This window comes from Psammomys obesus, unplaced genomic scaffold, assembly GCF_907164565.1.
Source record: "Psammomys obesus unplaced genomic scaffold, mPsaObe1.curated_primary_1811, whole genome shotgun sequence".
NCBI classification, from domain to species: Eukaryota; Metazoa; Chordata; class Mammalia; order Rodentia; family Muridae; genus Psammomys; species Psammomys obesus.
In genome coordinates this window covers 16,595,193-16,611,365 of record NW_026596085.1, presented here as the reverse complement: position 1 = coordinate 16,611,365, position 16,173 = coordinate 16,595,193, and the positions used below count along the sequence as shown (strand labels likewise).

The 16,173-nt window shown below is 53.2% G+C and overlaps 1 protein-coding gene across 5 annotated transcripts in view; it reads right to left on the bottom strand.

Moving 5' to 3' along the window:
• Positions 1-7,615: 7,615 nt before the first annotated feature.
• Arfgap3 (ADP ribosylation factor GTPase activating protein 3) overlaps positions 7,616-16,173 on the bottom strand; it is a 47,905-nt gene continuing 39,347 nt past the window's right edge. For all 5 annotated transcript variants that reach the window (XM_055626897.1, XM_055626899.1, XM_055626898.1 and 2 more), the window contains exons 13-16: positions 15,207-15,330; positions 14,218-14,308; positions 10,402-10,523; positions 7,616-8,623 (exon numbers count right to left, since the gene is read on the bottom strand). In XM_055626897.1, coding sequence (XP_055482872.1) covers positions 8,606-8,623; positions 10,402-10,523; positions 14,218-14,308; positions 15,207-15,330 — 355 coding nt within the window. In that variant the 3' untranslated portion in view covers positions 7,616-8,605. The remainder of the gene's footprint in view (positions 8,624-10,401; positions 10,524-14,217; positions 14,309-15,206; positions 15,331-16,173) is intronic.

The window sequence follows — 16,173 nt, the reverse complement described above, 5'->3', positions numbered from 1 at the left end:
GACTGTGCCCCTGGGATAAGGCACAGCTGTCTCAAACACTGGCCTTATTGCCTGGGCTGGCTGAGACATGGGGGCAGTCTCTGGGCCCAGATTAGCCTGTCATTGAGCCATCTCAATCACAGCCTGAAATGCAGCTTTATTCTGGAGGTGCTTCCCCCTTCTCTCTCTCTGTCCTCCCCCTCCTCCTCCTTTTTGAAACAGGGTTTCTCTGTGTAGCCCTGCCTGCTGTCGTCTCGATTTGGAGACCAGGCTGGCCTTGAATTCAGAGATCCACCTGCCTCCTCCTCCCAAGTGCTGGGACTAACGGTTTCTGCCACCATGCCCACCACCACTTCCTTTTCTTAAATGTGTCTAATTTACAGGAAATCTGTGGCAGAGAGTACACAGCACCCCCACATCTCCTCAGGTGTTTCTGTCTGAACTGTCCCCACTTCCTACCAGGCTGGTTCCAGGCTTCATCTCTGTCTTAGTCTTTTTTTTTTTTTTTTTTTTTTTTTTTTTTCTACCACCACCTGGCTAGTTACTTTTCCATTGCTGTGAAAAGACATCGTGAACAAGACAACTTAAAGATGAGTGACTGGGGCTCACAGTTCCAGAGGGTTAGAGTCCAGAATCATCATGGTGGGAAGCATGGCCACAAATGGCGCTGGAGCAGCAGCTGAGGGCTACATCCTCATCTGCAAGTAGTAAGGGGGTGGAGGAGAGAGAAAGACAGCAGACAGATAGACAGAGAGACAGAGACAGAGACAGAGAGAGACAGACAGACAGAGACAGAGAGACAGAGACAGACAGACAGAAACAGACAGAGACAGAGACAGACAGAAACAGACAGACAGACACTGGGAATAGTGTGGGCTTTTGAAAAGCTCACCCCCCAGTGACACACTTTCCACAACAAGGACAGGTCTCCCAATCCTTCCCAAACAGTTTCACCAACTGGGAACCAAACATAGTTGCCTGCTGGGTCTGTCCTCATCCAGACCACTCTAATCCCCCTGCAGCTGTGCAGCGGGTCAGGGAGATAGATGCTGCTGCCAGCCCAGTGGCTCTCACGCCGCTGTCTCTGTGCAGGGACCATTGGGCTTTGAGCCTTCTTAACACTGAGGCCCATGTCAGACCCTACGCCTCACTGCAGCTTGTCCTCTGTGCACCCAGATATGAGCCATGAGGGGCAACTCCGTGGCTCCTCTCTGCCTGCCATGTGGGTTCCTCTCTTTCTCTCACTCACTGTGTTACATACCACAGTCTGTCTCTATGGCCCCGTCACAGAGCTCAGAGCTCTGGTTGCCCATGGGCCCAAATAGGCCTGAGTGTGTCTCTTTTGTCCTCCTTGCTCTTCAAGTCTAAGCCACACTTCCCAGGCATAACCTCTGTCCGCCATTGCACAGGAACTTCCTGACCAAGCGCTATGACACACCACTGAGCGGGGATGGGATGTTTGCGGCTGTGGGGAGGTTGTAAAGTCCCGAAACTTGAATGCAAAACATCAGAGGCATCAGCAGCGTGCGTGCTTGTGTGAAATGTGTGCGGTGCACACAGGATACCGCACTCCAGGCTCTTTAAGTTGTGCAGTTTATTTCGATCTTATTTTCAGAATTTGCTGTCATTATTTTACATTTTATTGGTGTGTTGGGGGAATCACAGCATAAGCATGGAGGTCAGAGGATGACGTCTGAGGGCTGGTTCTCGTCTACCACGGAGCTCCTGGGGGCTGAATTCAGGTCACTCGGCTTGGGGACAAGCACTTTTATCCACTGAGCCATCAGCCCGAGATCTGTTCTCTTGACAGTTGTTTGTGTCTGATTTTACGGTTAGTTAGAGTTCTGTCCTTTGTTTTTTTCCTGTGGTCTCCCAGAATGTCTTCCTGAGGGGCTCAGCTGGTGGTGTCACCCATTCCCAGGGCACATTCCCCCTCTGGGGTCAAGTGGGGTCTGTCACCATCTGGAAAAAGTCACAGGAAGCTTTGCTTGATTTAACCCAGGTCCAGCGGGACACTGTCCAAGAGTTGAAACCTGGCTTAGCCGGCCCTGGCAAGCAGACTCGCTTTCTAGAACCAAAGGTGCTGGCTCTCCTAGTTTGCTTTCTGTACCAAAAGCAATCTGGGGAGGGAAGGGCCTCTTTCACCTTACCTTTTGAAGTCAGTCTTGGAGGGAAGCCATGGCTGGAGCTGAAGCGGAGGCCATGAGAGAAGGCGGCTTACTGGCTTGCTCCTTGTGACTTGCTCAGCTTTTTTTTTTTTTTTTTTTTTTTTAAGTTTTTCTTATCATCATCTTCATTATTTTATATGTATGGGTGTTTTGTCTGCTTGTATGTCTGTGGATCATACGCGTGCGGTGCCTGAGGAGACCAGAAGGTGTTGGATGCCCTGGAACTGAAGTTACAGGTGGTTGTGAGCCACCATGTCAGTGCTCTCAACTGTTGACATCTCTCTAGGCCTCAGCCTGCTTTCTTATACAAGCCAGGACTATCTGCCCAGGGCTGGCACCATCTGAAATGGGCTGGGTCCTCCTGCATCAATCATCGGTTAAGGAAATGCCCCCACAGACTTGCCTTCAGGCCAACCGAGACATTTTCTCAGCTGAGGTTCCTCTTCCCAGCACACTCTAGCTTGTGTCAAGTTGACAGAAATCTAGCCAGCACAAGGGGTAGGTGGCTCACCTCCTTGATCAGGCCCCACCGGGTTCCAGCTGCTTGTCCTTGGATGGGTTGATGAGGAACTTCTCATCAATGCTCTGTAGAGCCTGAGGGGGATGGTACTAGTACTGGCTCTGCAGGAGGACCATCCAGCAGGTTCTTCAGGCAGCTAGAAGCTCGTTTAACCTCTATACACTTCCTGTCTGTTGTAAGCCTAACACATGCACAGAATGTAGTTCACTTTTATTCTCCAACTCCCTGATCCTTCCCGACAGCTTATCCTTCCCTTCATGTCCTCTTAGGGAGGTCCTGCTAGATGAAGGACAGCCATCAGCTCCTTCCAGCTCTCTCGGGCTGTGGCATCCAGTCAGCTCCCATTATTCCCTGGTACCTGCCAATATTTCTGACCCTTCTACTCCAGGGCCAGGGGTCCTGGCTTTTGTGCCCACTACTGTGTGCCCAGCCTGGGTAGGAGAAACCCAGGAAACAGACATTTCTCCTGAAGAGCCCGCAGACCTGGCTCACTTGGGGTCTGGCCAAGCCTTTCTTCTCCAAGGTCCGGTAGGGTACATAGACTGCCCGGTTCCAGGCCAAACGGGAAGGACCATTAAAAGGTCCTTCAGATCAGAGCCCACAAGACTGGGCCTTTCAGGCCACGGAACAATGACTCATGGCGAGGAGCCAACACATCTCAGCCCAAGTGTAGGAGATGGGGAGGGGAACCAGGGAAGCTTCTGGGTCTGTCGAAACAGAGTCTGGGTCATCTGGGTGACTCTGAAGAAGCATCCTAGTATCTGGGTTGTAGTTGGTCTTTGCTACTTTGTGGGTTCTTTTTCCTACCCTTTATCCTCCTGGTTTCACCCCCTATCACTAGATAGGAGAGAAGGAGAAGAGATAGAGATCCCTGAATCTAACTTCTTTCCTTTTGTTTCTTCTTTGACAGCCACTACTAACAGACTGCGGCCGACCCCCCCCCCCCCATGCCCACCAACCACGACGCTCAAGGTTCTACCATTTACATACCCTCTGAAAAATTCCCAGAATTCCAAAGGTCGCACAAACACAGAAACTTCCCTGCAGCTGGCAAAACCATGCCTCTGCTCGGGCACGAGGCAAATCATAGTCAGCTGCTGCAGACAGCCTGAAGCAGCCCCACATCCCTTAAAACGAAAGCATATTTTTTTACAATATTTCTGTGTGTGAGTGTGTGTGTGTGCACTGTATGAAGGTGTGTGAGGATGTGTGTGTACCTATGCATTTCGGTGGAGACCACAGGTTGACATCTGCTCTCTTTCTCAATTGCTTCCCACTTTATTTTTTAAGGCTTTTATTTACGTGTGCGTGTGTGCTGGCGATCAGCCAGAGGCTCACTTGTGAGACGTCAGTTTTCTCCTCCTACCACGTGAGTCCCAGGGACGGAACTGCTCAGGCTTGGCGGGAAGCCTGATTACTCACTGGGCCTGGGCCTCTATCTTATCTGTTTTACCTACACGTGTATCTGCACACCTCCGGGTGCCCACAGAGGTCAGAAGAGGAGGTCAGATCCCTGGGAACTGGAGTTGGAGACAGTCGTGAGCCCCCATGTGGCTGCTGGGAATCACACCCAGGCTCTCTGCAAGAGAGTGGATGCTCTTGCCCTCTGGGCCTCTCCAGCCCCCATCTTAGTTTTTGAGACTCCGAGTTGCCCAGTCTTTCTCAGAAGAACTTCTGTCTGCAGTGGGAAAATGCAGGCAACGTCTCCCTCCTCCTTAGCCGCTCAAAGGGGCAATTTGTCGCCAGTAACAGGCAGAGGCAAAACCAGGACTGCACACACACACACTCTTTGCTCCCTTCTCCCTGCAAACTCTATGGCTGAAATTGGGGAAGCCTTTTTGAGAGCTTAAGTGAAAGTCACACCGTGATATTGGCTGAGAGGATGAGCAGGGGCCTGGACACCGATTCCACTGTGGCATTGAGATGTTTGAGAGGAAACTGAACCCCAAACACACCTGTGTCTTGATGCCACTTTGTGCTGTTACAGCAACTCAACACAAAATCACTTAAAAATTTTTTTTTTTAGGACAGGGTCTCATATAGCCCAGGCCTTCAAACTATTTAGTCGAGGATAATCTGAGCTTCTAATCTCTCTGCCTCCACCTCCCGAGTGCCGGGATCATGGTATTTCAGGTGTGCGCCACCGATGCCCAGTTTATGCTGTGCTGGGAATCAAACCCAGGGCCTTGTATATGCTAGGAAAGCACCCCAGCCCCCTGGACACAAAGCTTAACTGACTCAGCACCAAGTAAGCTCTTGACACACGGTACTTGTGGTCTCTGCCTTTGTTGGACCCCACTGGGTGGCGGGTTCACACCATAGTCACCGACTGTCCTTTCAAACTTTTCTGGCTCTGGGACGCCTCATTGCTGGACTTCTATCTTTCTGTAGCTGCTTCCTCCTCATTTGACCTCTAGCTTGTTTTGGTGGAGCCCAGCCCTGGGTAGTCCTAGTCTTTTGTCCTTGAAAGCCAGATTTAGCCTGATAGCTGACTGCCTTCCTTTGAGCGCCTGACAGAGGTAGGCTCATCTGAGGGCCAGAACCCTCCCTTTCTTGCCCTGGCTCTTCCACATGCCCCATGCCAACCACTCACGCCTAGCTGGCCCTTAACTTCTTCACACTCCATTTTTTTCCAGAAAACCCTGTCGACATTACCAGGGCTTAGCGCCCCATCTCCCGGCCTCAGTTCCCAGGCACTACAGAATCATGCATCTCCCCTGGACTGGAAGAACCGGAATTGTCTGTGGGGAGGAGGCAGCATTGGATATGGCCAGCCCAGGGCCCATTTTGGGGGTAGTGTCTCTGACAGGAACATCCCAGCTTGATGTGAATGGTTAGGTAGTGGCAGTTCAGAGCTCTGGACGCCCACACAAATAGAGACTTTCCAGGTGTGGGAAGCCTGCCGGGGTGCAGGAAACGGCCCCCAGCTTCCAGTGGTGCTGGAAGCAGAACGAGGAACTGGAGCCCATTGGGTGCAGGGGTTCCCTGGCTGGGGTTTGTGTTCAGGGTCTGGGGATGAGGGTTAGTTCGCTGTGCCTCACCTGAAGGAAGAAAGTTGTGTCAGGTACAGGGATGGGAAGGGCCCCAGAGCCCAGGCTCAACAAGGCCAGACCCATCCTCTCTGGACAGTGCCCCTACGTCTCCTTAGCTGCCTCGATAAGAGCAAGAGAAGCAGATGCCAGGCTCAGGGTACCAGAGAAGAGCCATCTGGGTGTCCTCTGGACCGTCTGTGCTGGGCCTGCAGCAGGGGCTACAGCTGCTGAGTTCTTGCAGTGGGTGAAACAAGGCAGAGCGCACGGGTCACGTAACAGATGGGATACACCACGGGGACGGCAGGGGTGGGGGTGGAAGGGCACATGGCCTCTGTGTCTTTATGAATGGACACTGAGAACACAGGCCTCAGGATCCAGCCTGTCCCCACTGAAGGCTGTCACCTCTGCTCCCCCTGAGCCAGGGAAAGGACTAGCCAAGGTGACTGTATGGTGAGGAAAGGATGACAAAGTGCCCGACGCTATGGCAGTCCCCAGCGCCAATTCCCTCCCAGCCTCAGCGTCTGCTGTCAGCCCCGTGGCTCTTCCCAGCAGAGGAGTATTAGACCAGGCTGGCCTCAAACTCACAAAGATCTGCTTGCCTCTGCCTCCCAAGTGCTGGGATTAAAGGTTGCACACTACCGCCCGGCCATGGTCAGTGTTCTTAACCCCTGAGCCATCTCTCCAGCTGCCCTCACCTTTTAAGAACAGATGCGCTGGGCATGGTGGAGCACATCTTTAATCCCAGCACTTGGGAGGCAGAGGCAGGTGGATCTCTGTGAATTTGAGGCCAGCCTGGTCTACAAAGAGAGTCTAGGACAGCCAAGCTTATACAGAGAAACCTTGCCTTGAAAAATCAAAAAAGAAGGGCTGGAGAGTTGGCTCAGAGGTGAAGAGCACTGGCTGTTCTTCTAGAGGTCCTGAGTTCTGTTCCCAAAAACTACATGGTGGCTCACAGCCATCTATAGCGAGATCTGGTGCCCTCTTCTGGTGCTTATAAATAATAAATAAATAAATCTTTAAAAAATAAAAATAAATAAATAAATGAACAACTAGCTTTATAAAATCTGGTCCTGGCAATGAACCCTAGGGAGCTTGTGCTCTACTGCTCCCCTTCCCCACAGACCACAGACAGGGACACTGGACATGCAGTGCTGGCCAGCAGCTGAGTGGACTGGGCCCACTCAGCACAGCACCCTGCCCTATCTGGAGACACCCCAGCAGGCCTGCTGCCCAGTAGGGAGGCTGCATGATCAGGGAGCGGAGGAGAAGGCTCGGGAAGGGGCCCAGTTCCCTGTGGGTAGAACAGATGACGCTCCCGGGGCACCGGGGTTGTGCGCAGGCTCACTGCAAACTGCTGGGGTTTACAGGGCTGTCTCCACCACGGCATTCCCTCGTGGGCTGCTAGCGCTTCATGCCCCGAGTGAATGTTCAGAAAGTGAACAGCTGAGCTGGTCCCTGTGGACGGCTGGTCCTTGGGGGCATCCCTGTCAAAAGATGACTGAGCAGGTGTCAGTGTGTTCAAGGCCCCGGCTCCCACCCCGACACGGAAACAATGGAGAGAAAAGGGGTGACGCCAGCAATGCCCCTTCCCCACATGTCAGGAACCAAGGCCTCTGGGAAAATCCACCCTGAGTGTACCTCGAGCCTGCCATTCCAGCTGACAGTAGAGTCATGTGCTGTGGCTACAGGTGAGTGGTGCCATGCCAGGCTCCCATGTACTTCGGGAGCTTGAGAGGCAGCTGTGGCATGGATGCCCGCTCTGTTCCCGAGGCCCCACCTACCCACTGTGCTGTGATGCCGTCTGCCAGCCCCACCCATAAGTAACACAGATGTGGCTCGTGCCAGAGCCACCCAATGCCCAGTTTACAGTGATTCGTTACGAGGGCCCTCGTGAAATGACGACACAGGCGACAGGGTCTGCTGTGCTGTTTGTTATATTTAGAAGTCTACAAACTGGACCTTTTAAGAAAGAGTCACAAAATAGTCATCTGAAATCACATTTTTGGCTCATCAAATTTCAAATATATCTTACTGCGCTGAACAATATATTCTGGTGCTGTCTAAAACACAGCCAAACAGCGTTATCGATTTACATCTATCTGTAACTTTTGGAACATCAAGGTCAAGATAAAAAAATATTAACAAAACCACCCAATTCTAATCGCCCTTTCCCGGAATCTGAGCAGCATCCTGAGGCCACGCTGCCTGCCCACTCAGCCTGCGCTCCGCCCACCCTGCTGGGAGCACTCAGCTGGCCCAGCCCATCCTCTCGAGTGTTAACACCTTGTCACCAGGCTGTAATGAACTCCCCTGGCATCGTGGAATCTCAGGTTTGTTGAAAGGACTGGGGAACATTTTTCAGTGTAGAGAATGTACAAAATAATTTACAAGGTGACAGATGGCTGTAAGTGTTGTGTTGTCTGGAGTCTCCTGGCCGTGTGGGGACACACGTGAGGCGATCTGTCAGCTGGGGGCTGGGCACTTCTAGTCTTGCTTTTTGTTGTTTGCTCCTTTGCAGTGAGAAGCGTGGGCTGTGGTTTTATTTCCCCAGCCACCCAGCACCAGCTAGTGCTGGCAGCCCCGAGCCCACAGTCCAAGGAGACTGTGCCCCGGGCTCCCAACCCGGAGAGAGGTGGGAGGAGTCGGCAGCTCAGGCTCCCAGCTCTTAGAACTAAAGATTCCACAGAGATAAAGCGAGGGTATGCTTGACTGACACAAGGAGCTAACCTAAACCAGAAATGAGAGCGAAGCTCCGCTACATAGAAATGGGGATGTCTCAAAGGAAATAGGAAAACTGAGAGGCGCGCAGGTGTCTTCCCAACTAGTAGAACCTGCCTACGAAGCATCTGGGGCTTCGGCGCCGCCAGATGTGGTCCCGGGTCCATCTGAGGTGGGGTTCACCAGGATTAAGAGCCGTAGCGGTCCTAGAGAGAAGCAGACCAACATTTACCACGGGCACACTGCGTCTGTCTCTTACCACGCTCGTACCACGTGACCGCTGTTGATGAGGGTCATGTGGCTCTTGTCGCTGGTTGAAGTCTCTGCACTGAGTGGTGTCAGCACTGTGGACAGCCTCTCCATGGCCAGGAGGTCAAGCGGGGGTTTGGAGACCCGCCTAGGATTACATCTTGTGAGAGGTGCCTAAGGCCCAGGGCTCCGAGGCTGCACTGAGGATTGCAAGGCAGCAGCCGGGGCCGGGGCTACCTCCTGAGGAGTCCAGGAGCATGCGTGATGGACGTACCGAGGGATGTCCATGTCTGAAGTCCAAAACCTAGATTGTGGAGCCTGCTCCTGTCACGGAGGTTTACGCTCTGCCTCTGCTTGCACCAGTGGGAGGACTCCAACACCAGGAAGGTCACCCACAAAACAGGGCACGGCCTGCCTGGAGCCAGCAGGACCTGAAGAAATGGAGGGGGGCTCCCGGCCTCTCAGCCTTAGGCTCCCTCTCCTCACATTCCCATCAAGGCCTCAGCAGGGTCTGTCATGAAGCCTCCACTGACCCGCAAGTGGCAATGTCAAAATCACTCAACATCTCCCTCGTAGAATGCCTCTAAAGTGACTTCACGTAGGCAAGAAGATTCCAGAAGGAAGCCATTCGCACAACTGGAGACAGCCCCCCCCCCCTTTGCCTTATCGTCTAGGAAGTGAATCAAGACCACCATGGAAAGACAAATATTTCTATGGCTACATGAAAGGATGTCTACGTATATGGTGTAAGGTAGAAGGGAGCTGTCTGGGGGCACTCAGGGGACCGGCGTGAGAGGGCAGGAGTAAAGGGTAGAGGTGTGGGGGAAATACTCATAAGGTCAGTTCTGTACATTATGAAAGCGTCCTTAGGTAACCCAGGATCGTGTGCAATGAGCATACACTAATAAAAAGAAACCTCCGAGATCAAAGCACAGCGCGGTGCCCAGCGTGGGAAATGGGCAAATTAGATATGCATGTTTTCACGCCGTAGAAGACGGCTTCTGGAGAATCTGTAATGCCAGAGAGCTGCCCAGAATGTGCCACCAAGAAAAGGAGGCCGTACAGTCACACAGCAACAGAATTCCCTCTTCGCTTGAAAACATCTGCAGCCAGGCATGGTGGTGCACACCTGTCATCCCAGTACCCAGCAGGGCAAAGGCAAACAGCTCTGTGAGTTCTGGGGTAGCCTGGTCTACATAGCCAGCTCCAAGCCTGCTAAGATACATAGTGAGACTGCCTCAAAAAAAAATGAAAACTAACAAAAAGCTGGGCTTGGTGGCACATTACTTTTTTTTTTTTTTTTTTTTTGATGACTTACTTAATTTTATATGCATTAGTGTGAAGGTATGAGATCCCTTGGAATTGGTGTTACAGTTTTGAGCTGCCATGTGGGTTCTGGGAATTGAACCTGGGTCCTTTGGAGGAGCAGACAGTGCTCTTAAACACTGAGCCATCTCTCCAGCCCTGGCACATGTCTTTAATCCCAGCACTCAGGGGGCAGAGACACGAGGATCTCTGAGTTTGAACTTGGAAAACACTGTTCTGAGGCAGGGTCTCAGCCCAGACAGACCTTGAACTCAGGACCTTCCTGCCACAGCCCCCAGTGGCAGAGATTACAGGCACTATTTCAACATACTTCATAGCTCCGGGCTTTCATGATGCCTGGGCCCTTCCACAGCACAGCCTTCAGCTCACAGCCAGGCCCCCCAGGGAGCTCCAGCACTGTTTCACTCACCTGGATGGACGTCATGACCCCATTGGCAAAGACGGAGAGTTTTCCGGCAACGGAGCGAACGCCTTGCTTGAACTGTGCCATGTCCGGGGCGTTGGGCAGCACATTTGAAAAGTTGTAGTTTCCTGCACACAGAGAGATGCCAGCTTGCCCCTCTTCTAAGGACAGCTCAGTGAACCCACCCGCCTCTCCAGCCTCCTCCCAAGCGCCAGCTGTGTCCTGAGAGAGGGGCCCTGCAGGAGGGCAGCGCTCAGTGGTAAGTACTGGCCTCAACACAAAGCTCCTCAGCCACCACAGCAACAGGGACATGGTACTAGGTTCAGGAATCAAACTAGAATCAGACATATTATCATGCCCGGCACTGGCCATGGTGTACTGGAAGGGCCATGGTCCTGCGCTGGGCAGCAGGCAGGCTCCAGGCTAGGAGAGTACCTTGTTCGTTCATTCTCCATGTGTTCAATCATTCATTCAACAAACGTGACTCGGGCTCTGTCAAGGGCCAAGGGCGCAGGAAAGAGAAGATGGGTCCTCCCCTGAACTGTTGCAGTCAGGCAACTGATGGTGCCTCAATCCCAATGTGAGGCACCATCTCAGGGAGGCCTGAGGGGGCCCCACAGGCCCAGGGAAGCTGGAGGGGGCGGGGAGACCTGGGGAGGATGAGGAACAGGCTGAATACTTGTGACTGGACACGAGGACAGTGTATCAGCACAAGGACAAGGGTTCCAGCACGCGTGCTGTGACGGCTCTGGCAGAGAAGAGAGGGCATGGGGGCAGCCAGGATGAAGGACAGAGAACGTACCGACAGGAAGGCCAGTACCATTAGAGGGGCTGCAAACAGAGGAGCCTAGGGGTCATTGAGAACTCAGGGCTTTGTCCCTCCCACCCTCCGGGGGAAACATGGATGCTCTTTAATGGGACATTAAATTCTCAGAAAAGGAGACAGATTAAGAGAAAAGTCCACTACTTGAAGAATGATGGAACTGCCAGCCATGGTGGCATATGCTTTTGGGAGGCAGAGGCAGGGAGAGTTCTGTGAGTTCGAGGCCAGCCTGGTCTACAAAGGGAGTCCAGGACAGCCAGGATTACACAGAGAAACCCTGTCTCAGAAAACAAAACAAAACAAAAAAAACAAACAAAAAAAAAAACAACAACAAAGGATGACGGATCTACCAAGGATCAAACACTTGCAGTGACTTCTCTGAGGTGGGCCCTGCGGCCACGAAGAAGCTGACATCAGAGCTGGAATCTGGGTCTCAGGGTGGTGCTGCCTGAGGGTGTGGGGAACGAGCAATCAGGCCTGAGAGAGTACACTTTGCCTGGGGTGGCGGCCCACATGCTCTGGGAGGCCGTGCCTCTGGCCCTTGAGCCAACTTTACATGGAGGTAGTTCAGGGTGACTGGAACCATCTGTCACTCTTCTTGAAAGGGACACTGAGGGGGCTGGAGAGATGGCTCTGTGGATAAAGCGTTCATCAAGTGTGAAGACAAACTGAGTCCACATGATGTGATGTGTGTGGCAGCCGGCTTGTAATTCCAGTGCTTGAAAGGTGGAGATCAGGGATTTCTCAGAGCAAGCTTCTTGCTAGACTAATCTGTGAGCTCTGGGTTTGTTTAAGAGACCCTGCCTCAAAGAACAGGGTGGAGAGGGAGGAAGGAAGATTTCTCCCAGTCTTCGTTCTCCACACGCATGCACACACACTCACTCATGTATGCTAAAAGCACAAAGAAATAAGCTAGGAACTGAGCTTTTTTCTAACATGGCCGTCACATAGTTCCCTCCACTCTGTCATCTGGGGCCCTGAGCTCTCCATCCCTTCTCACACAGGCCCAGTCCACATACTCACTGGCCCTGCTGTGCCGGGGTAGTCTTGGTACTCACACATGCTTCTCACTCATCTTTCAACCTTCTCTAGCAGGAACCAGCCCTGAGTACATCCACGACGCTTACTTACACCCCATAAAGGATCTGCTTTGAAGGGGGCATGTATATGGACCATGAAGTCCAGACTGCTTGATCTGACACGTGGCTGTGATCAGGGATGAGGCCACAGAATTGCTTCTAACCCTAGCTTAGGCTCTTTGCTGAATTGGACGCCAAATAAGTCTACAAATGGCCTACAGGGTGCGTGATCCTTTACGAGGCTGTCCCAGCAGCTCAGGGCAGTGGCCGAGGCATCCTGAGCTGAGAAGTGGTGGGGTTTCAGACGGGCAGCCCCAACTACCTGGGCCCAGCCCTGGCGGCAAGCTCTGCTCAAGGCAGCCCACTAGCCATCGCCAGGGGTGGCCTGGCACTCTAGGGGGCACCTCACAGAGACCCCACATTGCCCTGAACAGGGGATCAGAGTTCAATGGACCTTTGTTTTGTGATGGGGAAGGAGGCAAGCTTGGACTGGCCAGAGCTCTGTAGCAATCTGAAGGGCGTGTTCACTTCAAAGAGCTTTCTTTTTCTTTTCCTTTTTTTTAAAAAAAAACAATAATGTTTGGGAGTAAATGTTCCAGGAAATTGGAATAGAGAAGCATGAGAAGCTCTCAGCAACCTGGGTCTTGGGACTGACTTGCCTGTTTGGCTCCAACAGGATGAGCCAGCACCACCAGGGTAGGCGCTCTGCAGGAGACCTTGGGGAGGCTGAGTGGCTCTGTGACAGGGTCTCATCACAGCAGGAAGCTGGCCTGACAAAAGGCCAGGACGTGCAAAAGCAAGCCTGGAGTCAGAGCTGCTCTAGCTGACGCCTCGCTGGGCAGTGACTGACTGAAAACAATGCTCCCACCCTAGGAGACGGTCAGGAAGGGCAGGCCCAGGGAACCCTGGCCCCTGCCTAGCTCAGTCAGGCCCCCGGCCTGCCAGGCTGGCCCACCTGTCTCTCTGGACACTGCTGCCTACCTGCCATCTACTCTGCCAGCACACACCAGCCTGGAACGGCTCTCCCTGCCTAAGCCCAGCAAGCTGGCAGTGCTGGGGTAACCATCCTGGACACCGCACAAACACTCAGGCCTTCTGTATGCCAAAGCCAGGCTGGTTGTGAAGTAAATGCTGCAGACGAGGGTGCCGAGAACACTCAGCCTGCAGCTCGGGCTCCTGAGACCTCCTCCTCCTTCCCTGACATGATCTCAGAAGCTGCTGCCATGTCACGCTCTCCCTGAAGCCTGGTGGAGGCTGTGTGAGGTGCTCACGCAGGCCTTCTGGGACAGGGGTTCACAGGTGGGTGTAGAAGGCGCAGCCCCGTACCGGCAGTGAAGGGCCTGCTGTGGGACCCTCACCTGGGCTCAGGGCTGGACTGCGGCCCTGGGATGGCCAGACACCTCGTGGTCATCAGAGCAGGGAGGAGCAGCACAGACAGGCACTTCCCCTCCACCCACCCGTTTCCAATTTGCACTGTGTCTTTCCCGAAGAGTTATCCCCTCCCTTGTGCCTCTGTGTCCTGAGGGCTGAGGGGCCCATGAGGTGAGTCTGGGACTCATTCCAGGACTGGCTGGCACCTTATACAGTACCTCAGGTCCAACCACTCCACAGATGGAGGCTAACCTTGCCATGACCCCAGCCAGCGAGTAGCTGGCGCTTCACAGGTTACAGAAACCTTCTGCCTCCTGTATGAACAATGTTTTGGGTATCAAAACAGTGCCAGGTGATAAGGGTGCTGTGGCCTCAACTTCATGGCTTGGTCTCCTCATAGGACACCTGGCATGACAGCTTCAGTTCTCATTGATCACACAGGGACAAAGACATAAGTTGATGGGGCATGGAATCTTGGGAAGGGAAAGGTCCTACGGAGGGGGCACATGCTGGGGCTGTGGATGCCATGGTGTCCCGTAGGCCCCTCACCTGCCGTCTGCTTCCTCTGCTCGTCGAAAAGATCTGCGGAGCTTATGGAGGAGCTGGCTGAGAGCCTCTCCAGCCTCGCCCGGGTCTCAAACTAGACAGAAAAAGATCCAGTTAGACTCCAAGAACTGCTGAGGAGAGACTGGAATGGGTTTGTTGCTCCATGTCACCCTAAGCCAGGCCCTGGAGATGGGTGTGCTCTGAGGTGGTGTAGGTCACAGGTGGGTGGGGCAGCAGCCCACAGCACTGCCGCTGTGGTCAGTATGAGGGGCGGCCAGAGCTCACGGACTGCGCTTAGCCACACGAAGAAAGTCCTCAGTGTCTCACACACACTTAGCATGTCAACTTGAATGGCTTCGTGTGTGTGTGTGTGTGTGTGTGTGTGTGTGTGTACAGAAGTGGGGATGGAACCCAGAGCAAGCACTGTTCTAAGAGCTGTATCCCAGCCCACCAACTTTAAGATAAAACCCAGCTGGAGGGCTGGAGGGGTCCCTCTGGCAAGGAGGCCTCTGCTGTGAGATAAATTAGCAGCCTCAGGGAATGACTCCTCAGAGCTCAAGCCCTGCCCCTCAGCACTATGGGAGGAGGGAGACTTAGCTTCAGCTCAGCCAGACTCCTGGATGAATGTGTTTGTTTTTGAGACAGGAGACAGCTGGCTAATGAAGCATCCGCCCACAAACATATCCAGGCTTCATTTAACTATGGTTAAACTGATCAAACGTAATTTCTGCTGCATAGAAACCTCCTAAATTTACTCAAAGGCTACTGACTGATGGCTATTCTCCAGAGAGAGGTGGAAAAGCGAGGAGACTGGGTTCCTGACTCCATAGCTACCCAGGCAGGCCTGGGCTCTGGTCCTGGCTCCAGCACTGTTGTCTGGGGGCCCTCTGGTCAGGCCCCTCCTCCCTGAGCAGCCTGTCCTCTCATGGTCCCCACAGCTAAGCTTCTTTCCTGGTTCTTGGGGCTCCTGTAGGAGCTCTCTGCATCCTTACATCGGCCTGGGCTTGTGTTCCAAAGTACATGTCTGAGGAAATGGCCTTGACGTTGCCAAACTTCTTCTGGGCTTCATCTGTACTGCCAATGGGCTCATAGTCCGGCTTCCGGCGAGCACTGGGCCTACAGTGAAAGACACCAAGCCATGGTGAAGCAAACCCAGTTCACACTTCCACTTGCGTGGAGTCTCGCCTTCAGCTGTGTCAGGAAACACTGACTACACTGTGTGGGCGCACACGAACCGCATGTGAACTGCATGGGGTAACAGGACATCCGGGTACCAGGGTGACTGGGCCGCCTCAGGTTATGTGTGAAGTTCCTCGGGGTGGACAATAAATGGTGGGCTCCTGACATTAATTGTAGAGGAAGCCCTTCAACAGCTGAGCTGTGGAGTGGAAGCAACCTCAACCTGAATGGCTGCAGTCAGGTCACAGAGGTCAGAGTGTCCTGGTAAGGCCAGTCACTGGACGACCAACCCACATAGCACCTTCCCTCATGGGAAGATCAAAGACAAAACAAAACAAACAAACAAACAAATAAACAAACAATCAGGGGCCCAGGGCTGAGGACAGGGCAGGAAGCTTGGGGGCCTGTTCTTGGTGGTCACCACATGACCGTGTGCTGGGCAAAATTATTTTAACTGTGTCAGGTGTGGTGGCATGAGCTGGGATCTGAGGCTGAGGTAGGAGGATCTCAATTTTGAGGTAGCCTGGGAAACTCAGTGAAACACTGTCTGAGAGTAAAACAAGAGAAATCAAAGGGCACGGGTGTAGTTCTGTGCAGTGTGCTGGCCAGGCATGCTCCAGGCGCTGGGTTTAATTCCCAGCACCATGCTCTCTGCCCACAGACAGCACCCCCCCACCTACCTACGTGCACACCCCCCCCATCCCTAGCATCACACAGCCATACTCACCCACACGCATACACCCCCAGGCCCACACACAGACAGTACTCCTCCACAAACAC